The sequence below is a fragment of the Lithobates pipiens genome, unplaced genomic scaffold, assembly GCF_037356315.1.
Source record: "Lithobates pipiens isolate NorthernLeopardFrog02 unplaced genomic scaffold, aLitPip1_a1.2 Scaffold_13, whole genome shotgun sequence".
NCBI classification, from domain to species: Eukaryota; Metazoa; Chordata; class Amphibia; order Anura; family Ranidae; genus Lithobates; species Lithobates pipiens.
This window is the reverse complement of record NW_027507718.1, coordinates 398,310,408-398,336,556: the sequence shown is the minus strand read 5'-3', so window position 1 is coordinate 398,336,556 and position 26,149 is coordinate 398,310,408. Positions and strand designations below refer to the sequence as shown.

General features: G+C 43.7%; 1 protein-coding gene across 6 annotated transcripts in view; it reads left to right on the top strand.

The window, feature by feature from the left end:
* MICU3 (mitochondrial calcium uptake 3) overlaps positions 1–26,149 on the top strand; it is a 278,268-nt gene that overhangs the window by 181,504 nt on the left and 70,615 nt on the right. For 4 of the 6 annotated variants that reach the window (XM_077477411.1, XM_077477414.1, XM_077477415.1 and 1 more), the window contains exon 7: positions 756–827. In XM_077477411.1, coding sequence (XP_077333537.1) covers positions 756–827 — 72 coding nt within the window. Of the gene's footprint in view, positions 1–755; positions 828–13,269; positions 13,309–26,149 lie in introns of all 6 variants that reach the window. The other 2 variants (XM_077477416.1, XM_077477412.1) reach the window with 1 other exon arrangement.

Sequence of the window (26,149 nt, the reverse complement as noted above, 5' to 3'; positions counted from 1 at the left end):
AAAGTTAAAGTTAAATATAATTTGTGAAACAAGTCATATTGTAATTAAATGTTATTGAAAATTAAATATATAATTGTGAAACAAGTCATATTGTAATTAAATGTTATTGAAAATTAAATATATAATTGTGAAACAAGTCATATTATATTTAAATGTTATTAAAAATGACCTCTCCCATTCCCTCTCTTATTTTCTATAAAATGCAATGAAATATGGCAACCTGGAGGTGTTCTGTACACAGATGGTATACAGAACGCCCCCCAGATATGTCATTTTTTGCTTGAGTCACTGATTTTCCCAGAAGTCTCCACTAAGATACAAATCCAATTTTCAGCATCCCCTGCAAATTACATTTTTGGTAAGATACTCCCAAAAGGAAATCATGTCTTAAAGGGATGCAGACCCTGTCACTTGCCTCATTAAAGGGCATCAGCTGATTGTTAATTCTAAAACCACTCCCATACAAATTCACTTTGCACATGGACACAGACAAATAAACCTTTTTTTTCAGAATAACAGTCTGCAACAAAGGGTGTTAAAATACCTGTGATATATATTAATCACCCAGAGGGGAATGTTTTTTTCTCAACAAAAGTGGAGTTACTCTTAAAGTTTCACTTTGAAATGTAGCACATATTTGTACAAATGTTGCAATCTCTGTAGAAATACAGATATACTTTGTATATGATCTAAATGTGTGAGTGGTTTTGACGTAGGAGCGTGCAGACATTTATACAAAAATCTTTTCTTTTCAGTTGCAAGAAATTTTTCGAAAGAAAAATGAAAAGAAGGAGCGTAAAGGAGCAGAAGAGAAGTGTGCACAATTGGTAAAATATTTCACTTTGCACTCTTGATGCCACTTAAAACATAATTAACGTGGGGGTACACATTTGTCTTATAATTACTCAGCTATTGGTGTACAGGGAAAATGAAAGGATATGTACAGAAAATCCCAATTACAGGAGACACGGCAAAAAAGCAGGTGGTTTACAGTAAACTAATTTTATTGTGTAAAAATAAACACTAAAGCATACCAGAAAGGGTTCTAAATGAGAACACAAATTCGGCATCATTTGCATTGGACGACCAGATTTAAAGGAACACATGAGAAAGTGTAAGGTATACTTTTGGGCTTAAAAATCCATTCCAGTTTTTTGTCCCCATTTCCAAAACTTTAGTAACAGATCATATTTTCTGTTGCCCCATATTTTACTATTTGCATGTCAATCCCATCAGAGTTGTTTAATACCTAATTATTATTAATTATTATAAAACCTTTATTTAAAAACTATTTTGGATTTATTTACTTTGCACGCTCATTTTACAGTTTAAAGGGAAATACCATGTTTTTCTATCTATATCAGTGATGGCGAACCTTGGTACCCCAGATGTTTTGGAACTACATTTCCCATGATACTCAACTACACTGCCGAGTGCATGAGCATCATGGAAAATGTAGTTCCAAAATATCTGGGGTGCCAAGGTTTGCCATCACTGATCTAGATCATTCTGTTGCTTTTCTATAGCTGGATCTTCCTTTTTCTCAATAATAATCTTTAGCAGAAATGTATGTCTTTCTTTATCATACCCTTATTTTGCTAATTATCTTTCTCTGACTTCATCTCAGTTCTCTTATATTGCTGTCTGGTCTCTATTCTTCCTTTATCATCAGTTAATACATTTAAGTATTATGCCCCGTACACACGAACGTAAATTCCGCCAGCAAAAGTCCGATGTGAGCTTTTGGTCATAAATTCTGACCATTTGTATGCTCCATCGGACTTTTGCTGGCGGAATTTCCGCCAGCAAAAGATTGAGAGCAGGTTCTCTATGTTTACGACGGAAAAAGTTCCAATCGGAAATTCTGATCGTCTGTAGCAATTCCGACGCGCAAAATTCCTACGCATTCTCGGAAGCATTGAACTTCATTTTCTTGGCTTGTCGTAGTGTTGTACGTCACCGTTGATGGTCGAAAGTTCAGAGAACTTTTGTGTGACTGTGTGTATGCAAGCCAAGCTTGAGCAGAATTCCGTCGGAAAAACCATCCAAGATTTTTCCTACGGAAATTCCGCTCGTGTGTACGGGGCATTCGATAAATTCTAATGGGGCTGACAAGCAAATAGTAATGTATTTCACATCCATCACATCAGCTTCTAACTTCAGCTTGTCCAATTAAGCTTTGACCATGAAACCTAGACACTATTTGGTTAATATGCATAGCTGCCCCAGATTCTGTGTGCACTCGTTTTATTAAATCTCCCCCGCTGCCTCTCTTCCAAAATCTTCTAAATTCTGCATAGCTCTAAAATGCAGGGACCCTTACACTTCCTGGAATGAGCAAAACAAGAGTCTCTTACTAACCGTCCTCCACTTGGTTGTCCTGGTGTTTATCATCTGCTCTATGTTGTCCTCCTCATCAGATGCCAGTGTTTTGATCTGGCAGTTGGCTGCTTAGGTCTAAGCACTGCAGCCTGGGAAGAGGCCAAGTGCTTCCCAATGCCAACTGTCCAACTATGAGTATTAGTGAGTGGATTAGTTTGGGTAAAGTGACAGATTATCTAAGTAAAGGCCTGTCAGTAAGTTACAGGTAGACCTTTCACTGAACTGAATAGAAGCTACAGCCCTGTGCAGAATTTAGGAGATTTCAGGAGGGAGGCTTTTTATTTATTTTTTAGTTTTATTATTGTTTATAAAAAAAAATATTATTTTATAGTTTTTATTATTATTATTATTCTTTATAGTTTTATTACTGCATTTTGGCCATCAGGCCTTAATCATGGCTCAATTAAGGCCTGATGCTCAAAAACACGTTGGCTTTCTTTTTGATTGTTGTTCACTTGCAATAATAAAACAATGTTTTAGTCGACTTCCATGGCACCAGCCTTTCTCCTTTTTTTGCTTTTTAAGCTGCAGACATAAACAAAACACATGCATAGTACATGGTGTGCTTTTTCTTGCTGTAGCATTGCTAAAATGTAGTAAGCAGGATGTTTTAAAAAAAAGCAAACTGCATAAAGCATGGCGGGCAACTAAATCACTGGAAACATCAGTAATGCACTTTTTAGGGTGAGAATAGAGGTGCCAAGCAAGGAATACAAGAAAACAGATGAGAATGGTAGGTAGGTACCAGTATGTGTGTGTCTATTAATACTTACATTTTTTTTCTTTGAAATGTTTTGCCGTGGTGCAGGGAAGGGCCCCTTCTTTAGAGAAAGCACACTAACTAAACCATAAAAATGTCAGCTTGGTTGCTGTGCTTCTGCCATCTCATTTGGGTTTGCATTAACCAGCACACATATTCAAAAGAAAACTCTATTATCTTAGCAGGTTAATGTAAAGGTTTGAACATGTGTCAGCATGCCACTGTTTATATCTGTTCTTGTCAAATACAATCCAGCAGTAAGATTTATCTTGCATACAGTTTTTGTCTCTTCCTGGGTACGTCATTGCAGTGAATATTACGTGGATGCTTTATTCAAGCAGCTTCAAAATAAACTGTCTGCAGTACATGGACTCTCTTTGTCATCTATTGTTCTTGGAGGACATTGTTTAATTCACATTAGGGCAGATGTCTTATCTCAGAAGAGATTAGCATTTATGCTCCAGCTGTTTTCTACAGTAGCAAAACCCCTGTGAGAAAAGATACTTTTTATTTACCTAGAACAAACATTGAATGTCATTTATAGGTAGGGAAAAGCCTTTTTGTTATACTAAGCATCCATCTCATTCCATTCTCAGTATCCTATTACACAAATTTAAAATATCAGCTCTCCAAAATGACAGTGACTCCATATGGTCGAATATATTCTACTCTTGAGTTGCGCTTTTCCTTCGGGCGATCACTGAAACAGAGAAAAATGAAAGTGTATGTATAAACCCCAACAATGAATTTCTCTTGTGTGCTCCATTTTGGTTGTTAAAGTGGTAGTGAAGTCCTTAAAAAAAAAAAAAAAAAATTGCCCCCAGCAGTTTAAGTGTTAATATGCAGCGCTGTCGGCGCTTCTATCTTCACCCGGTCTTCCTTCCGGGTTCGCTCCCCCTGGCTGTTTGGTTGGGCTGCAATGATGTCATCTCACACATGTGCACAGGAGACATGGTCGCAACACGTCGCTCTCAATGGACAGCATATTCCAGTGTGCCATCCATTCAGAGTGCAGTGTATATGCACCAGTGATGTCACCAGCCACTACAAATGTGTACCCACAGCTATTATAACCTCCAAGGGAATCACACCGAGTCCTACTTATTTTTTATGATGTTATGGTTTTTGTATGATGCTATGAATTTTAATGTTGATCAATAAAATATATTATTTTTTATATGTGCCTTATTCCAATTTCCATGATCTCAGATTATCTAGGATGTAGCACATTTATACTATTGGTGCCTTATTGCCACCTAAGGGCACTGCAATTTAATCAAGGACCTACAGGTAAGCCATATTGTCCCCCATATTAGCCATATTACCTGTAGGTACAAGTCATCAATTTTACTACCACTTTAAAGTGGTTGTAAACCCTTACAAACCACTTTGACCTACAGGTAAGCCTAGATTAAGGCTTACCTGTAGGTCCAAGCAATATCTCCTAAACCTATATGGTTTAGGAGATATTTGCCTGAAAACGGGCACCGCTGTCTACGGCGCATGTGCCGTAGACAGAGGCGCGCAGGCGCACTGAACGCGGCAGTTCCAAAAATGGAGCTGCCGCATTTGTCGACTCCCGTGCACATGCGCAGGAGTGACGTCATCGCGGCTTCGCCGAATGACAGCGGCGGAGCTGCGAGACGCCACCAGCAAGATGGATGCGGCGGACTACAGGGGACAGCGCGACTTCGCTGGCTCCTTTGTCAGGTAAGTGACACATAATGGGCTACTATGCGATGCATAGTAGTCCATTATGCTTTACCTTTGCAGGGAAAAAAAGAGGAAGTAAACTCATCAGGGTTTACTTCCTCTTTAAAGACTAAAGCTGGATATACACAATATCAGCAGGTTAAGGAAAAACACACTGCCACGCTATTGTGTTCTGAAACAGATCAGACTCCCCCCACCCAGATTAGACTGATCAAATGCTGTTTTCAACCATGACCATTCAACAGAAGGCGGTCATTAGACCAGCTTCTGTTGAACAGACAGCGGTACACATGGACCGAAAGTCGACCGGCTTCTGCTGAACCAGCCAATTTTTGGTTCCCTTGTGCCCTGCTTAACTAATTTACTTTAAAAAGTTTGTTTAGACCAAGCTGGCCTAAACAAACAATTTCCTTTACTAATACAGTATATGTGGCCATTGTCAGCGCTGTATAAACTGTACGTAGCATATGTTACATACAGTATACAGGACTATGTTCTGGCAAGCTGTATGGAAACTTCTTGTCCTTTTCTCGCAATAAAATCAGGTCAGGCTGGGTGCTACTTAGCTTTTCACAAGAAGCTTTGTATTTTTATGAATGGAATACAAGGCTTCCTCTTATTCTTTTAGTTTTTTTTTTCTTATTGTCTCCTTAAGCTGGCCACACATTACTGAACCGATTTCCCTACCCACACATTTGAGGTGGCTGGGGAAGTCCTCCCCACTGTGTTACTGTATTCTGACAGTGGGACTCCACCACCATCAGAATACACTGATCATCACTGCAGCCAATTGACTGTAGTGCTGATCAAGTGAAAATATACCAACAAGCCCGTTTATGAAAATTTAATTGATAGATTGTCTTCCCATGAACTGTAGCATCTATACGTGGATCGAAATTCAGCAGGAACTGGCTAAATTTCTATCCATATATGGCCAGTTCAAGAAAAGATTTCATTCCAAACATTCTGCAATGAAATCTGAAAAGATTTCCCCTCTCTTTCTGTCCTTGTGACACAATGGGGTTTATTTACTTAAGGCAAATAGACTGTGAACTTTGCTTCAGTTGCTACAGAGCTTACTAATGGAGCAGAAGCTCTGCTGACATCCATCATCCAGTCATGTGCAAGCAAAAAAAGCAATTTTTTTTATTTTCCTTGCACGTGATTGGGTATTCTTTGTAAAGTGAAGCTTTACCTCATTTACAAAGTTCTGGAGCAACTGCAAAGTGCACAGTCTATTTTCCTTTAGTAAATCTACCATCATGTGTTTCAGGATGGGATAGAATGTCGCTGTAACAGGAAGTAAGGAGTCTTCCCAGTAACCAAGATAGCAAGGATAACTTGCCACAAATTTGTGGCAGGCTTGAATTGTAAGTCTTGTTAACTTGCTGCACATTTTCACTGGCAAGTTGTACACTTGCAGAACAAGTTCTTGTTGACACATTTCCAATTTGTAGCAAATTTGCATGGTAAGTCTCTAGCAAGAGCAGAGTTGCAGAAGGTGAGTCTACAGCAAGAGTTCTACAGGCCACAGTGCCCCCTGTGGTGGGATGACTATTGCACAACATAGCTGAACCAGAACTTGCAGCAGACTTGCAGAATGTTTGTGCAGAAAGTTGATCTGGAGTCATGCAATGCGGACTTGCTCCAATTGTGCAACAAACTTGTGAAGCCTGGCAAGCATAGCAATAGCTTAGCAAGTCATTTTCAAACTTGCAGCTCAATTGCTTGCTATCTGGGAGGAACACAGGCAAATGTAAAAACTCAACAAAAGTTTTAACTTATTTTCACTATATTTAAAAAAAATGCTGTTGGCAGCTTTAAACCACCTAATAGTTTCTTCTTTTTCTCAGAGGAGTTTGCAGGTCTACACATCTGTCACAGAAGTTATAAAAGGGTCCCACAGTCTCCTGTAAATGTTTGATTGATATACTAGAGTAACAGAACAGGAAGAAGAGACACCTGTTTTACCGAGGCCCCAAAGTTGATGGGTACAATGTCAAATACTTTCCTGGGGAGATTAAAGAAACGGGTTGCTAAGTCATACCAGCATGTTCCACCTATAGCATAGACATTACTTTTCAGTGAATTGTCCTTAGTTCATATTTTAGAGCCTGGAGCCGTTGAGATGTACCCGTTCAGTTGTACCTTGACATTTTCAGGTGAATTCTGGATTTTAAACTTGATCAATGGTTATCTTTGCACTCCTAAACTGTCAGTGAGCTTGTATTCCCAAGTGTAGTATGGATAGATAGATGGCAAATAGCTAAATAAAGGGAGACGAGACTCGTAACTTTCATACATAAAAATCTGTCACATGTATCACAGAGGCCCAGCCTATACAAGCACATTTGGCAAGTGGGAAGCAGCCAAGACTGCTATTTGCGACCACCCAGCATGTACTAACGTTGTAAACCATCTGAGCAGTACAGCAATTAGCTGGTGCTTAATAAATGCTAGCGCAACAGTTGTGCCAATGTTAAGCACCAGACGGTCAACAATATCACCTTCTTTAACACAACAGAGCAAAAAAAAAAAAAAAATTTCTCCAACAATGAGAAATGAGATTCATATGAAACACTGAGAAGAAGAGCCTTTATGACATTATATAACACTGGGATGAAATGGATATTATTGTCTGAATATTTGAGATCTCTTCTATCTATTCTTTAAGACTTTACTCAACATTTGAAGAAAATTCTTCCTGAAAAAAACATGGACACTGCCATTGCTGAATTCTCTTTCTTTAAATAATTGTGTCCAAGCTGTCATGCTGAACTTCTGGGTTCAGGATGTTGAGTTACACACCCAAATTATGCGATAGGTCAGTGACTGAGAGTACTGAAACCAATTGATTAACATAGCAGCCAGTCAAGTAGCAAGTTTAGAAGGCCAGCAATGGCAACCCCGTCTCATGACCCATAATAAAAAAGGTATTGTGATTTGTCATGGTAAAAATTGAGCTAACATGCTGTTATCTTTGATGACAGTGTGGTGTCACAAATGTGGGCTTTATTCTGTGGTGCCACACATGCCCAAGCATGGAGACTAAGCTGTCATGACAGCTCCTGGTCTAAGAGTAACAATCCCAGTGATCACTAAAATTAGAACCTGCCCCTGTACTGCTCCTCCCCATTTTATTGTTTTCTCCTCACTAGAGGAGAAGTCTTTGTAAAAAAATAAATAAAACTATTTGATGGGGGGAAAAAAAAAACATAGGTTAGTGCCAGTGTTGGTGTTAGTGTCCGTGTGATTTAGATTTAGAATTTGTGACGGCTGGGTGAAAGTTTGTGACATTAATCCATCAAACTTTTTTTCTTATAAATAGACCCTTTCATTTCAGTGTGTTTATTTAAGTAGGATAAATTGGGCAAAATGCCATTTTTTTTTCTTGGCCCTTCAAGGAGATTGTCATGGTAATGGCATAAATACAGTATCTCACAAAAGTGAGTACACTGTCATATTTTTGTAAATATTTTATTATATCTTTTCACTGAAGAAATTACACTTTGCTACAATGTAAAAAAGTGAGTACACCCCTAAGTGAAAATGTCCAAATTGGGCCCAATTAGCCATTTTCCCTTCCATGTGACATGTTAATGTTGTAAGATGTCAGGTGTGAATGGGGAGCAGGTGTGTAAATTTGGTGTTATCGCTCTCACTATCTCATATTGGTCACTGGAAGTTCAACATAGCACCTCATGGCAAAGAACTCTGAGGATCTGAAAAAAATAATTGTTGCTCTACATAAAGATGGCCTAAGCCAGTGATGGCGGACCTGTAGCATGCGTGCCACAGCCGGCATGCCGAGCCCGCTCTGTGGACACGCCAGGAAGAAAAGAGAAAGGCACACTGACTGGCCATTCATACAAGGTGTTTCGTCCACACCTCCCATCGAATTACATCTCCCACAGGTCTCTAGGGCCAATGGTGACATGTCTGAGGTGGGCGTGACTGAGGAAAAGTAGCTCCCACATGGCTCTGGGGCCAGGGGTTATGTGCGGGTGGAAAACCATTCATACAAACTGTCTTGTCCACACCGCACCCCCATCAAACTACATCTCCCACAAATCTCTGGGGCCAGTGGTGACATGTCTGGGGTGGGCATACCTGATAGGGCACAGCTCCCACGTGGCTACGATCGATCAGTGGTGACGTGTGGGCGGGAATGAGCTGCCATATTGGGAGACACTGGAGACGGGTGAGATGTTTATATGGACAAAAAATTGAAAACTGGGAACCATACTGTGGAATACAAATATTACTGAGAGCTCACCCACTTGCTATCCAAAGCAAGTGGGCTCAGTGGCCAAAAAGCTGCATACAAGGGAGAAGGACTGTGCCAGGGAGAGGGAACAGTCAAGATGCCGCAAAATAGAGCCACAGGGAATATAGCAATCAAAAAAATAGAAAACAAAAATGATGGAAACTTCATGACAAAAATGTATTAATAAAGACAGGTCAAATACAAAAAGATGCTCCTCCACCTACAACCATCTAAAAAGGCAATGTTGTCTAAAACCAAAACATCTTGGCGCCGTTATGCATCCACATACCCAAACAATCATGCATTAACCATATAACCATGGAATATATAGCTGGGTATACCCAATGCCCAGAAAATGCATTCCTACCAATGCTCAGGAAATGCATCCTTACCAAAGCCCAGCAAATGCATCCTTACCAGTGCTCAGCAAATGCATCCCTGCATTCTGAGCGTAACACACTCCTGATCCCTGCATTCTGAGCCAACGCACTCCTGATCCCTGCATTCTGAGCATAACGCATTTCTTTGAAAAGCCACAAAAGTTTTTTTCTGGGCAGAATCATGTGTTTTTGGTCCCTTAGGGCTCATTCAGAGGGATGATCTGTACAGAGTTGCTGGTAGGTTTAATTCCGTTGGCACTTTGAAATAAATAAGTTGGTTTTGTGTCGCTGTTTGGGCACTCAGGCTCAAAAAGGTTCACTGTCACTGGCCTAGGCTATAAGAAGATTGCCAAGACCCTGAAACTGAGCTGCAGCATGCTGACCAAGACCATACAGCGGTTTAACAGGACAGGTTACACGCAAAACGGACCTCGTCATGGCCGACCAAAGAAGTTGAGTGCACATGCTCAGTGTCATATCCAGAGGTTGTCTTTGGGAAATAGACATATGAGTGCTGCCAACAGTTTATGCAGAGGTTGAAGGGGTGGGGGATCAGCCTGTCAGTGCTCAGACCATACACCACATACTGCATCAAATTGGTCTGCATGGCTGTCATCCCAGAAGGAAGCCTCTTCTAAGAGTGATGATGCACAAGAGCCTGCAAACAGTTTGCTGAAGACATGCAGACTAAGGACATGGATTACTGGAATCATGTCCTGTGATCTTATGAGACCAAGATAAACTTATTTGGTTCAGATGGTGTCAAGCATGTGTGACAGCAACCAGGTGAGGAGTACTAAGACAAGTGTCTTTCCTATAGTCAAGCATGGTGCTGGGAGTGTCATGGTCTGGGGCTGCATGAGTACTGCCGGCAATGGGGAGCTATAGCTCATTGGGGGAACCACAAATGCTAACATGTACTGTGACATACTGAAGCCGAGCGTGATCACCTCTCTAAGGAGACTGGGCCGCAGAGCAGTATTCCAACATAACGACCCCAAACACTCCTCCAAGACAACTACTGCCTTGCTAAAGAAGCTGAGGATAAAGATGATGGACTGGCCAAGCATGTCTAAAGACCTAAACCCTATTATTCATTGTGGGGCATTCTCAAACAGAAGGTGGAGGAGCGCAAGGTCTCTAACATCCACCAGCTTCGTGATGTCATCATGGAGGAGTGGAAGAGGACTCCAGTGGCAACCTGTGAAGCTCTGGTGAACTCCATGCCCAAGAGGGTTAAGGCCGTGCTGGAAAATAATGGTGGCCACACAAAATATTGACACTTTGGGCCCAATTTGAACATTTTCACTTAGGGGTGTACTCACTTTTGTTGCCAGTTATTTTGCGGTGACAGCAAATTTACACTTTTACACAAGCTGTACACTCACTACTTTACATTGTAGCAAAGTGAAATTTCTTCAGTGTTGTCACATGAAAAGATATAGTAAAATATTTACAAAAATGTGACAGTGTACTCACTTTTATGAGATACTTTACATACAGCTAAAGTTTTTTTTTTTTTTTTTTTTTGTTTTGTTATGTGGGTCAGGTTTCATTTCATAAACAAATCAAGAGGTGTACACCACCAAAACAGGGTCCTGCTTGTCCTGAAAAAAAGTATAAGTCACCTGGGGTGCCTCTAGCTTTTGCATACTGTCAAAGGCTGAAAAAAGTTTGAGAAATGCTGCTCTGGACACCTGCTAGGAATTAAGTAATCATATGTTAAAAATCTCATAGGCTGGATTTTCCCAAGTCAATCAATGGATCAACATGGGCACAATTGATCATTCAATCAATTTGGGTGCAATTGCCTATAGATGCATCGAATCTTGGCCAGTCTCGACTGTATTTTGATCCATGTATGAAGTCATTTACTGATAAAGATTTTCCCTCCTTCCCAGATATTGGGATTTGAGCAAGCATGTAGCCAGGAACAGAAGTCCCTTGGGATTTACAATTATTAATAAAACGTTTAATTACAAATACAATTGAGTTAACAACATCTCGGCAGATATACTCCGCTGGGTTACCTGGCCTGATTAAAATATTTATTTGTGAGGCACTATAGACAGGGCAAAATATACCACTAAAAATATAAAACCACAACTCCCCTGTTTGCGCATAATGAAGAAAATGGCCCTGGCAATAAAATGGCTAAAGGAAACTTAAGTTGATAAACTAATAACATCCTTTGGAAAAAGGTAGTTGCCAGGCAGTACTGAACCCTTCGATTTTTAGTACCATCTGAATCACCTACCTGGAACATACATGCAGCCATTAACCCTAGAATTTATGTCAACAGCTCCTGGGTTCTTTGCCTGGATGTGATGATTGACTAGTGTATATAAGTTGAGCCACACTACATTTGCTCCCTATATGTTGGATGTTGGTTGAGATTGTTTCTGGGACAATCCAACATATTTCCAGCACTTGCAGATGCAGCTCCATAAATGGAAGAAGGTTGGAGCAGTGCATTATTATCCTGGATAGTACTGAGACCATTAGGTCAGTATGAAAGTCAGGCAGTTGGCAGTGGCAGCTTTTCTTATTTCCTTATTTCTCTCAGTACAGGTTTCACCTAAAATTAATGGTACCTATTTGATGCTGTATTAATAGTTTTTGCTTTCATTCACATGTGGAAAAAATTGCACATACATTCATTTGATACCTTTTTATGTACTTCTTCACACACTAATCTTTAGTGATACAAGTCTATTACATTTGCAACAGAGTGTTGTACCGTTAACCATCAACAACAGTAGAAGTTTGGATTTAGGTTGATACCATTTATTGGCTAACTAAAAAAATAGTAGTGTATTATTTTGTGGCAAGTTGGGCAATATACTGTACTACCTTGCCAGTGTGCCTCGAAAGCTTGCACTACACTGTTTTTAGTTTGGATTTAGGGTATAGTGCAAGCTTTCGAGGCAGCCTGGCCAGGTAGTACAGTATATTGCCTAACAGAGAGCCCAACTTGCCACAAAATAATGCACTACAATCTTTTTAGCTAGCCAATAAACAGTATCACCGTAAATCCAAACTTCTACACATACCCACTGCAAAGAAAATTGAAGAGTAGCTTCAAGAACACCAGGGTGAAGTCTGAAGGCTTCCTTGGACTCCACAACCACCAAATCCAAACCTTGAGTATCACTTGAGGAAATATACAATCTCTTTGAATGGTATAAACTTTCACTACACACAGTTCAGGATAACATTCCAAGAAGGATTGAGGCTATCCTGGCAAAGGGTGCCTGTACCATGTTGGGGCTTTTGTATAAACATACTGTATGTTTCAATATACGCTTCTGCTTTGCCATAATTTCCACTCTCCTGTGTAAAAATGCAAAAGGTACATGTTTGATAAAAATTGTTGCAACTTGACTAGAACGGGGGCATAGCCTGAAGACTAAGATGGGGTTCTGATACAAATTCTTCACTCAAGGCACAAAAATGACTGGGCATATCTTTTGAATGAATGTTCTAGTGATGGTTTCTATATTTATATGCTATGATATTTGCTCTCTTTGATTGCTAAAAAAAAATGTATAATAAATATCTGGTGGTTCCAGCCCTTACTAGTGTAATGAATTACATGTTGGTCATGTTGTAAACTGTGCTGCATGTGTCTGTTTTGTGTTGCCAGTAAATAGTGAAAGATGTGCATGCCTTAACCTATTCTGTTTGTCTTCTTTCCTTTCATCCGGCTGCTCACGACTTGACTCTGAAATGTGACACTTCTCTTGGGCCTTGTTGGTGTATGTAAGCGTCTACAACTTTATGGATACCTTGCAACAACTAACGGTGTATGTACATGTGCTTTAACATGGTCTATACACGCTTTACTCATGAAAGCTGACACTGTCTCCTGTGTTGATAACATCACCTTCTAGATCATGATTGTTATCGATGACATGTCTATGTTTCCACATGTAATCAGACAGTTATTTTAACATAGGGCAAAATCCCTGATTTAATAATTAAAAGTGCAGGATAGTATAATGTCTATTGTGTTCAACAGCCAGTCAGATTCCAGGACACATTCTTACAGCGCCATTTAGATAAGGAAAAATGGAAGTGGTTTGAGAGATCTCAACAGTTTATATCTAAATGTGTTCTCAGTATATTAAAAAATTAATTTTCCAATTTTAAAGATTCCCCTAGACATAGGGGACAGGTGACAAAAGTTATTTTCCAGACTTCTGATTTTCCTCCATGGATTAGACCTGGGTTGTGTGCTCGGGTTTGGGATTACTAATATACATATAACTGATCCAGCTGTTGGCTGGACCAGGCAATAGTCTACTAATGTCTCTGGGTACCTTAAAGTATAACTAAAGGCAAAACTTTTTATTTTTAGTTTTGGATAGAGTAGAGATAGATTAGAACACCTGTCAGTTTTTAGTGCTGTCTGTGTCCCTGTTACAGAGACTCACCCTCTCTATTTGTCCTGATTACAATTATCATTGAAAGTAAAAGAAAAACCCAAATTTTGGGTTGTCCCAAGAAAATTAATAGAGGCGAAATCTCCCAAAGGGGACACTAGTTCTGGTGACCTGGGGGTCCCCAAGGAATTACCAGGGATTTCCTCTCACTTCCTGTTTGGCTATGGGACAGGAAGTGAAGGGAGATCTCTGCAATGGGACCCAGGTGGCAAAACAAAATCTGACAGGGGTTATAACCCTCCCTTGCTCCATACAAAATGAAGAAAAAAGTTTTGCCTATAGGTCTACTTTAAGGAATGACTGATCTATGAAAACAACAGTAAAGAAAAGTACAGGTGATGTCAGAAGGAAACAATCAAAATCTTTCTTCGTTTTACCTCTACAAGAGAGAAAATTTAAGGCAGATCTTCACCGTAATGAACTTTTTTTTTCCCTGTCTCCTCCCCCTTCCCTCTCTCACATTTGGACATTTTTTATTTATTTAATGGATTTGTGCTGTACTGTACTTCTGTTTTTCACCTAGGTGAGAACTCTGGTAGATATGCTAAATGTAAAGGTCTGGATGGGACCTTAAAGGCACCTGTTACCTGCAGAGGCAGCTCATATCCATTACTATCCATTATGTTATTTACTGGGCTGATTCTTCAGTCATTAATAATTATTAGGAACTGCAAAATGGTTAGAGAGAGAGAATGTTTAAAATTTGAATGTGCAAGTTTGTAGCCTAATTTTTATGTACTAGATTTTGGCATTGATGGCTGGAGTATATTTGAGTGTAAAATTAAATGTAAAAAATTGAAGAACAAGGGAAGAGTTAAAACCCCTGCTGGTTTAGTTGTTGTTTTCTGCTTCCTGTAAGGGCTCGTTCACACCACATGCAGTGCAGTTTTTTTTTTTCTGCATCAAAAAAGCATGGAATGTAGGTTATATGGGTTCCAATTGCATAGTTCACACCAGCTCAGTGATTTTCAGTTCCAGAAAAAAAGTATAACATGTTGCTTTTTTTCTGCAGAGAACTGTACTGGAAAGTGGTAAAATGCGTTAAAAACATGCAAACAGAAACGCATCCAGAACAGATCTGGAGGACGTTTTTGTGGTGTGAACAGGCCTTACTGGTAGCAGCCTGCCACACATGCTTTGAGACATGGAACTGTGCAGTGCTCCTAAGCACAGCATGCATATGTACTGAGTCACTAGGGCTCTGTAGTGTATATACCTGTGTGTGTGTGTGTGTGTGTGTGTGTGTGTGTATATATACACACATTACAAATTATACAAAGGTTTAATATGTGCATATGGAACTTTGCACTTTGGTGAAAACCTAAAAGGAACATTGCCAGTCACACAAAACTAATCAGTAAAAAAAAAAAGCATTCAGTAGTGACCACATTTGAGTAATAGGCCATGATTCACATATTTTGTGTTTAAAACCATTGCTATAGTTGTTTTTAAGGTAAAAACTTTGCCACGTTGACCCAGCTATTCTCGCAGAACTGTACATAATTAGTAAAGAATTGTAAGCTTGCTGTACATCATCAAATCTAATATAATGGAGAGATTACATCTCTTGGGAAGGCCTTGGAAAGCCTCATAAAGGGCTTGAGTCTGTGGCCAGGCAATGCAACATCTGAGCTGACCTGCTCCACCTGCTGCTCCTACAACCCTGAAATAACAACTAGAAAATAGTAAATGAAGGGCCAGAGATAAAGTAAATCAGAAATTGCAGAACAGTTTTACATGTTACCATGAACATACAATGAAGAAATAAATAAGTAGGGGGTTACCAAACGTGAAAACTACAAGTCAAAATACTCAGTAGATTCAAAGATGTATATAGTCAACTGATGTTATTTGAATATCTCAACTTTTCCTATAAATTATTATTATACAAGATTTATATAGCGCCAACAGTTTGCGCATCACTTTACAACATGAGGGCAGACAGTACACTTAGCCCCCGTACACACGGTTGGACATTCTGACAACAAAATCCGTCTGATTTTGTCCGAAACTGGTGTTGCATACACACGGTCGGACAAAGTTGTCGGAAAATCTGATCGTTCGTAACGCGATGACGTTATTTAGTTACGACGGGACTACGTTCAGGCTAGTAGCCAATAGCTTTGGTCTAGGAATTTGATCTGAGCATGCGTGGCACTTTGTCCAATTGGAATTCTCACAAACGATTGGACGAAGTCCGGTCGGATCATGTTGTCGGGAAATTTTTATATCCAGCTCTCAAACTTTGTTGGTCGGACATTCCGACGGAAAAAGTCTGATAAAGCTCACACACAGTCGGATTATCCGACAACGCGGTCCGATCGGTCATTTTCCGTTGGAATGTCCGACCCTGTGTACAAGGGCTTACAATACAAATCAATATAGGATCAGAGGGCCCGCTCATTATAGCTTACAATCTAGAAGGAAGGGTCAAGTGGAAACAAAAGGTAGCAACTGTGGGGGATGAGCTTATGGAGAAAATGAAAATACAGTTGTTAGGTGTGGGTAGGGTAGGCTTCTCTGAAGAGAAGGGTTTTCAGGGATTGTCTAAAAGCTAGTAAAGTAGGAGATAAGCGGACAGATTAGGGTAGAGCATTCCATAGGATTGGAGGGGCTTTGGAAAAGTCCTGGAGGCGAGCATAGGAGGAGGTGACAAGGGAGCTAGAGAGCAAGAGGTCTAGAGTGGAATGAAGAGAACGAGTAGGTTGGTATTTAGAGACTAGGCTAGTGATGTAGCTGGGGTAAAATTGTGGATGGCTTTGTGCGTAGTTGTTAGCATTTTGAATTTAAAGCGGGAGTCCGCCGGGACTCCGCGTTTTTTTTTTTTTTAAAAGCCAGCAGCTACAAATACTGCAGCTGCTGACTTTTAAAATAGTGACACTTACCTGTCCAGCGCGCCCGCGATGTCGGCACCCGAAGCCGATCTCTCGATCGTCTCTCGGGTGCTGCCGCCGCCATCTTGGGTATTGGAATCAGGAAGTGGAGCCTTACGGCTTCATTTCCCGGTTCCCTACTGCGCATGCGCGCGTCGCTCTGCGCAATAAGGATGGACCCGCTGCCTCTGGGATCTGTGTGTTTCCCAGCAGGCAGCGGGGGGACTTTCGGAAAGGGGCATAATCTACGCCCCTTTCTGCAGAGAGCTATCCCGGAAGTGGGTGCAGATACCTGTACTGTACAGGTACCTGCACCCCCCCCCCTGAAAGGTGCCAATTGTGGCGCCGGAGGGGGGGGAAGGGTTCCGATGAGCGGAAGGTCCACTTTAGAGTGGACCTCCGCTTTAATTCTTTGGCCGAGTGGAAGCCAGTGGAGGGATTGACAGAGAGGGGTAGCCGAGCTATTGGTAAGGTGGATGAGTCTGGCAGCAGCATTCATGATGGATTAAAGAGGTGATAGATTATGTAGAGGTAAGCCAATGATAAGGGAGTTGCAGTAGTCGAGGTGAGAGATTTCCAGTGAGTCAATTAAGAGCTTTGTTGTGTCAAATAGTCGAACTTGGCTTTTCTTCTTCTGTCACCCAAGCCTACTTTTGATAGCCAGGTTGCCTATCACATTAAAGGACCAGGAATTTGAAAGAAATTGCATCTGGCTTAAAAAAATAGCTTTACTGACAATCAGCAGGTGTATTCAATCTGCCAGGTGTGTGAACTATTATGTAGTGGCGGCCCATCCATAGAGGGCGCGTGGGCGCCGCCTCCCCTAACCGTGCGTCTGGCTCCCTGATCTACATATCAGTAGCTCCGGACCATGGATTTTAATGCGAGGAGGTGTTCTTTTTTTAAGCAAAAGTGGGCGGGATTCCGCTTTAAGGATTGTTTTTTTTTTTTTTAAGGATTGGTTAAAGCAATACAAAACCCAGTACCCTGCATTCACTATATCCAGTCTCCCACAGTGCACAGAAATGGAAATGTAATGATTTTAGTAAACATAAACACCTTTTCCCATCTGCAGTAAATAGCAGTCTTTTGACTTCTATCAGTCGAGCACTGGTAAAGCTTGTAGGAGTTTTCATTCTACTTTAACTGTCCTATGAGGCTGCATGACCCCTGCCCTCTGTCTGGATAGTGCTGATTGGCCTTGTGCTGATCACATGCACCCTTCCAAAAAAAAAGTCTCCAAGGCATTTTATAAGGAGATAAATTGGGAACAGTAAAAGAAGGGGATGATCAGAGAAGGCAGGCCTAAACAGCCTTTTTACACAATGCACAGGATTAACACCTTAGGTTCCACAATGGGTAAAACAAGCATGCTTTACTGCATATACATACATTTTACTTCAGTCCGTGGATGAGGAAAAGAGAGCCCATGCTCTGGGATGGAGTGCAGGCTATTCATAGCACACACATAGACCAGTAAAGGATTCATGGGAGGGGGTACAAGGTAGAAGATTATTTATGACATACATCTATAGCGATACCCTCACTTAAGAGGGCCGCAAGTTTGGTTTGGGCCCTGAGCACAGCTCCGCCAACCCCCCCCACCCCCCCCCCGGCAATCTGCTCTACCCACTCTGGCACAGTTAGTATCTAGCAATACACATTAAATCGCTTATACTCTAAATATGTGTGTGTGCGTGGGTGGATAACTCAAGCTCATAGACAATCTTTGAAAGTATATAACTGACTTTACTTGTTGTTTTTATAAAAGGAATAACATGAATCGAACATTTGGTTTGCAACACATAAGCAGGTCCCTGCAGTAACCAGTAATAAAGATAAACAGAGTAATCAGCATAATAAAGTATTGCTATGCAACTCTAGCGCTGCCCTTTTTCAGCTACTTCCCCGCATGGGTAAACTAACATCCAGCACTATCTACCTATGCAGTCAGGCCTGACTGATCTAGATGGAAGTCCAGTGAAACAATATTCGCTAGAAACCTTTCGGTGGTGCACTTGAAGAACAACTTTGTAATCCAAACGAATAATAAAGATAAAGTATCTGTCTTTAAACAGCTCTCACCACCCGGACAAGTCCAAGTCCGTTTCCTCCGCCGATTCGTCTAGGAACAGGAATCCACCGACCTCCGAGTCTTCAATCCTTCTGGTGTACTGCAGCAAGGATGAGAAAATGTCTCTCAGGTGCAGCTAGGCTGGCAGAGGGCTTTTTGGAAAAGAGCACAAGGCCCAGGCTTCAGGCCTTGTGCCTCCAGCAGTTCAGCACAGACCTCCTCTTGCTAGGAGAGGGGGGGGTGTCCAAAGAGAGCGAACTAGGCCTCTCCCCCCTCCTTATATGCCCTCCCCCATGAGTCTCTGCGGCATAACTCCAAACATCCTGGGAACCAGCGGGGTTCTGGGAACAGTAGTTTTATAGTCCTTAAAGAGACCCCGCTACACACTCCCCCCACTTAAACTCTTTGGTCCCCAAAGATAAACTTTTAACACATATCCTGTACCAATTTTGAAAGTGCTGGGTATGATGTTGGTACAGGGAATTTCCACCAGAACTCAGAGGTGGGATTCCCTGTCCCACAGGTCACACTGGCATGAGTGGCCTGCCTAACTGTGCCAGAGAGTGAGCTGGGGTTGCCCTCCACCAAATGGTCAGTGGAGGGATTAGAGCGTTCAGCACTTCTTCTAGCAGTCACAACAGAGTCCTCAGAGCTCTCCCCCATTTGAGAGTAGGTTAGCTTCTTGGGGGGGTCTCACAACTCGGCGAGCTCTCTGTTCTCTTGGGACTTTAGGCTCTGGTGCCACAGGCTCTACTTCAGGAACACACTCTGACAGCATCACTGGTTCTGGAACATCGGTCCTTTCCTCTTCTGAGTAAATGCTAGGGATATCTTCCCAGCCTTCAGGCACACCACTAGATGGAATGAACTCTGTAGCTTCTGGGTTCAGCGTCCCATCCTGTGTATCCTCAGTAGGTGGGAGATCTATGGCAGAATTTCCTGGAGTTGATGAAGGCCACAGCCACTCAAGCTCTCCTCTTCCACCTTCACCTCGTTGGGAATCTTGTCCATCTCTAACCCGGGAGGTCTGAGACCGAGTGCTAGGTCCCGGGGTATCCAGAATGGAAACAGATTCAGGTGGATTTCTCACTGGAGGTATTCTGACTGCTTCAGTAAGCGGGAGCAAATGATTCCTGTGCCAAGTCTTCAAGGGCCCCACTTTCCCCTCTGGTTTTAACTTATACACAGGCAATCCAGGTAGCTTTCTGCAAATGACATAGGGCTCCGATCTCCATCTATCAGCAAGCTTGTGCTTCCCAGGGATCCCCAGATTGAGTAGCAGTACACGGTCCCCAGGCTGCAGGTCTTGCACTCGAACCTTCAGATCGAAGTTCCTCTTGTTGCAGGCTCCCCTTTGGTCCGAGGCCGCCTGAGCTCGTTCATGGGCCACTTTCAAATTGTGTCTAAGTCGGTCCACATATCCCTTGTGGGAGGTAGCAGAGGCATGGTCTAGGGAAATGCCAAAGGCCAGATCCACCGGCAATCTTGCTTCTCTCCCAAACATGAGCCGGTAGGGGGAGTAACCCGTCACATCACTTGTGGTGCAGTTGTAAGCGTGCACCAAAGCTGATATGTGTTGGCTCCAGTGTTGCTTCTTCTCTGTCTCTAGAGTTCCAAGCATGTTTAGTAAGGTCCGATTAAACCTCTCAGGTTGGGCATCTCCTTGTGGATGATAAGGTGTAGTCCTGGTCTTCTCTACTCCCAATGAGTCCAGTAGGTTCCGGATCAAACGACTCTCAAAGTCCCTTCCTTGGTCTGAGTGGATTCTCTGTGGTAATCCATAGTGGACAAAGTATTTTTCCATGAGCACCTTGGCCACAGTGGAGGCCTTTTGGTCTTTGGTGGGGAAAGCCTGGGCATAACTGGTGAAATGATCGGTTACCACCAAAACATTTCCCAATCCACTCAAATCGGGTTCGAGGCAGAGAAAGTCAATACACACCAGATCCATTGGACCCTGACTCTGTAGGTGGCCCATTGGTGCAGCTTGATGGGGTAGAGTCTTCCTCTGGATGCATCGTGCACAAGAATGGCAATATTCCTCCACTTCTGCCCTCATACAGGGCCAATAGAACCGGCTTCTGACAAGCTGGAAAGTTCTCTCCGCCCCTAGATGGCCATGCTGGTCATGTAAGGCAATTAGTACCGTCTCTCGGTGCTTCTCTGGGAGAAACAACTGCCACTTATCTTCTGAGTTATCAGAGGGGCCCCTTCGGTAGACCACTCCCTGATGTACTTGTAGCTTATCCAACTCTTTCCTCAGCAGGCGAGCCTCCTTGGAAGGGTGATGTCGAAGTCCCTCTGGATTCTCGTTCTCCAAAGCTTCAAGGACCAATCTCCCCATGGGGTCTTCCAATTGGTCATAGCTCAGCTCCTTTCTGGACAGCTTTGGCAGGAGTTCCTCTGCTAGTTGAGTTACCCCACAGTAGGGTTGAGGGACTCCCACTGCGGTGACTCCTATCTCCTCTGCTCTGGAGCCCCCTCTTGCTTGAAACTCAGCACCCTGACAGAGTGCTCGCACTCCTTCCGGTGCTACCTGGGTCCAGTCTTCCCAGTCATTGACCATGACATGAGATCTTCGGGACAGGGCATCTGCATCCCTATTTCCAGCCCCTGGTCTGTACTTTAGACTGAAGTTGAATCCGGATAATGCAGCCAACCATCTGTGTCCGGTTGCATCTAACTTTACAGTAGTGAAGAGGTAGGTCAGAGGATTGTTATCTGTCTTTACGGTAAACTCCGCCCCATAGAGATAGTTTTTCAGTTTGTCTACTACTGCCCATTTGAGGGCCAAGAACTCCAATTTATGAGTGGGGTAGTTCTTCTCCGAGGGAGTCAGGCTCCAGCTCACATAGGCCACTGGTCGCAGCTGCTCTTCATACTCTTGATAGAGCACTCCGCCTAGGCCCTCATGACTGGCATCGATATGTAGCTCATATGGTCTGGTGGGGTCGGCATAGGCCAGGACTGGGGCCGTGGTAAGGCTCCTCTTCAAGGTTCAGAAAGCCTCTTCACACCTTGGGTTCCACTGATCTTGAACCGACTCACCGGCCCTCCTAGGTCCCAAGCCATCCTCTTCTCCTTCAGTCTTTAGCAATTCGTTTAGTGGCTTGGCAATCCGGGCAAACCCATCCACAAATCTTCTATAATAGGAGCAGAACCCCAGGAAAGATCTGAGCTCTGTGACTGTTGTCGGTCTTGGCCAAGAGGTAACTGCCTCCAACTTCTCAGGGTCTGTAGCCACTCCCTTTTCAGACACTATGTGTCCCAGATAGTTCACAGAGGATTGGTAAAACCGGCACTTCTCGGGAGAAAGCTTGAGTCCCTCTTCGCTGAGTCTTCTCAACACCTTCTCCAACCTGGCCTCATGTTCTTCCAAAGTCTTCCCAAAGACAATGACATCGTCCAAGTACACAAGGACTTCTATGAGGTTCATGTCTCCAGCGGTCTTCTCCATGAGGCGTTGAAAGGTAGCAGGGGCTCCAGATAGGCCCTGAGGCATTCTGTTGAATTCAAAGAATCCCACTGGGGTTATGAAAGCTGTTTTCTCTCGGTCTTCCTGGTGCATGGGGATTTGGTAGTACCCACTCTTGAGGTCCATTACACTGAACCACTTGGCACCAGACAAACTCTGTAGGGCATCCTCTATTCTCGGTGTGGTATACTGGTCAGGGATGGTCCTCCTGTTGAGAGTCCTGTAGTCGATACAAAGCCTCAACGACCCATTCTTTTTCCTGACCACCACTATGGGGGAGGCATAGGGACTTCTATACTCCCGAATCACACCAGTCTTCTTCAACTCCGCAAGCTGCTCCCTCAGATCCTCCAGATCAGCTAGAGGGACCCGCCTAACCCTTCCCCTGAAGGGTTTGTCTTCTTGGAGGCGGATTCGGTGGGTGGCACTCCTGGCACATCCCACATCAAACTCATCCTTTGAGAAAATCCTCTCCCATCTAGTCAGCTGGGCCTTGGCTCTCTCCTTCCAGGCTCCAGGTAGGTCCGGGTTCTCCATGGAAAGTTTTTCCCAGACATCTCCTCCTTCACCCGTTCCTTTTACTTCTGACCAGCTGACTGGGGCCGCAGGACTCACCTGCCCCAACAGCATCCTGGCAGGGATCTCTATGGGTCTCTCCGTAGGGTTTCTCACACTCACTGGGACTCTTCCTCGAGCCTTCTTCAGGGCCTTGATTGGAATCACTTCCGGTATCACTTCCAGGCCTGAGTGGTCCTCCCTTGGATCGGATTCCAGCATGACAAAGGGGCCAGGCTGCTCCCAGGTAAGCTTCACCGTGGCCCTGAGGCAGGCTACCTCTCCGGGCTGCAGCACCACTCCTTCTCTCCCAAGTCTCCACACCTTCCCTATCCCCTCTCCTGGGGTCTTCTGCTCTAGGACCAACCGTTGGTAGGCTGTCTTCAGCATGGGATGGATATTGGGATCTTGATGGTTTCTCGTCTTCACTAGAGGGGTCAGAAGTCTTTGCACCAGATCCGTATTGGTCCCTATGATGAGGGACATCTTGCTGGCCCCGGGCGGTCTAGGACACACAACTGCCAGGGTGTCAAACACCTCTGTTTTCCCCGCCACAGATGGATCGAAGGTCAGCTTTATGGGCAGGTAACCATCGTAGGGGAAACTCTGAGCTCCCAGGCCCCATATCTCCAGGTCTTCTATCTTCTGTGTAGGCAAATGGCTCAAGTGCCTATCATAGAAGTCTCTGTACAACAAAGTCACTTGAGCTCCAGTGTCCAGGAGGGCCTTCGTGTAGACTCCTTCCACCTGGATGGAGACAGTGGGGGACGGGCCGACCAATTCTTCTGGATAGGGCCGGGTTGAGGCCACCCTCTTCTGCTGAGGGATGTTATTGTTTCTTATTTGTAGACATTCCTTCTGAGGGGTCTGGTTTTCTCTCTTTCTCTTCCTTCTATTCAGTTTGGAGTTCACTGAAAGGCATGGGCACCCGGTTGACTCCCTCACCGGGGCCCTCTGGAGTTTCCCGCCGGCTGGCGGTTATCTATCTTGGGACTGGAACATCTACTGGCGAAGTGGCCACTGCCCCCGCAGTTGTAGCATAGCATCTCTTCTCGGTCTCGAGTGGGGCTTGGTGTTGGTGTATCTGGAAACAACTCCTTCCTAGGACTTGGTTTCTCGGCTCCCCCTTGACCTTTCGCCATCATAGCAGTCAACATCTCCATCACCTGGGACATCTGTAACTTCAAAGTGTCCACCTCCTTATCTCTAGCGGGAGTCATGGCCGGTGTAACTATTGCTACTGGTTGTTTGACGGGCTCGGTGAGATGTTCTTCCCTTTTCTCTTCCAGTAGGGCCTCTTCCTCTCTGATCATTCGGATGAGGTCAGTGTACTCCAGATTCTTCCCATCCTGTCGGGCACGCAGTGTCCATGCAATAGGATCCATGGGTTGAGCTCCCCTCAGTACCTGTTGAGCACGGGCCTCATCTACTTTCCCTGGGCTGATCCCCTTCCTTAGGATCATCCTATGCAGGATTTTATCTAAACGTCCCATGTAGTCTGATAGTTTTTCACCTTTCTTCTGGTAGCAATGCTCTAACTGATAAGCAAGCTCAGAGATGTTCTCTGTCCCACCAAACACATTCTGTAATACATCTAGGTACTCCTGCGTATTACAGTCTGTCTTGCTCATCTTCAGGTTGCGTACGGCCTCTAGAGCAGGCCCCTTTAGACTTTCCACAATCCTCTGCTTCTTTCTGCGCTCTGGAACTTCCCATTCCTCTAGTGCCTGAGTTGCGCTATCTAACCACTCTTCCAATCCCTCTTCTTCCGAAGGTACAGGTTTCCTCCCTAAAAACATCCACAGTTTTCTGTACCCCAACATCGGGTAATCTGTGGGATCCTTCTTGCACTGGGCCACAATCTCCCCCAGGACAGCACACAGTTCTGCGCTAAGGGTGGTCGGTGCTGATCTGAGACTCTCGGGTGAGGTACGGGCCGCAGCCTGCGGTAATCCCGTTGGCGATGGCTCCTCCTTTGTTGCGTGCGCCAACCTATAGGATCTGTTGTCTTGTGTCCGTACACAGTTGCGCTTGCAAGCCTCCGGCATCCCATCCCAGTATTCCACTAGCGTGTACTGATATGAGATGTCTGGGTCTGATTTTATCTCCATCACCCATGGTTCATGGTCTGGGGACACTGACTTCATTAACTCCTCTACGGTCTCAGTCGACCATTTCTCCCCTGGGAGGCTAATGACCACTGACTGACTTGGGTCGGCCTTAGCCGCTTCACACCACGCTCTGACTCCCTGTGGGTCCATGCCGGTACCTCTGGCGTGTTCACCGCTGTCTCAGAAATCCCGGACGAGCCCCCACGTATAGCGATACCCTCACTTAAGAGGGCCGCAAGTTTGGTTTGGGCCCTGAGCACAGCTCCGCCAACCCCCCCCCCGGCAATCTGCTCTACCCACTCTGGCACAGTTAGTATCTAGCAATACACATTAAATCGCTTATGCTCTAAATATGTGTGTGTGCGTGGGTGGATAACTCAAGCTCATAGACAATCTTTGAAAGTATATAACTGACTTTACTTGTTGTTTTTATAAAAGGAATAACATGAATCGAACATTTGGTTTGCAACACATAAGCAGGTCCCTGCAGTAACCAGTAATAAAGATAAACAGAGTAATCAGCATAATAAAGTATTGCTATGCAACTCTAGCGCTGCCCTTTTTCAGCTACTTCCCCGCATGGGTAAACTAACACCCAGCACTATCTACCTATGCAGTCAGGCCTGACTGATCTAGATGGAAGTCCAGTGAAACAATATTCGCTAGCAATCTTTCGGTGGTGCACTTGAAGAACAACTTTGTAATCCAAACGAATAATAAAGATAAAGTATCTGTCTTTAAACAGCTCTCACCACCCGGACAAGTCCAAGTCCGTTTCCTCCGCCGATTCGTCTAGGAACAGGAATCCACCGACCTCCGAGTCTTCAATCCTTCTAGTGTACTGCAGCAAGGATGAGAAAATGTCTCTCAGGTGCAGCTAGGCTGGCAGAGGGCTCTTTGGAAAAGAGCACAAGGCCCAGGCTTCAGGCCTTGTGCCTCCAGCAGTTCAGCACAGACCTCCTCTTGCTAGGAGAGGGGGGGTGTCCAAAGAGAGCGAACTAGGCCTCCCCCCCTCCTTCTATGCCCTCCCCCATGAGTCTCTGCGGCATAACTCCAAACATCCTGGGAACCAGCGGGGTTCTGGGAACAGTAGTTTTATAGTCCTTAAAGAGAC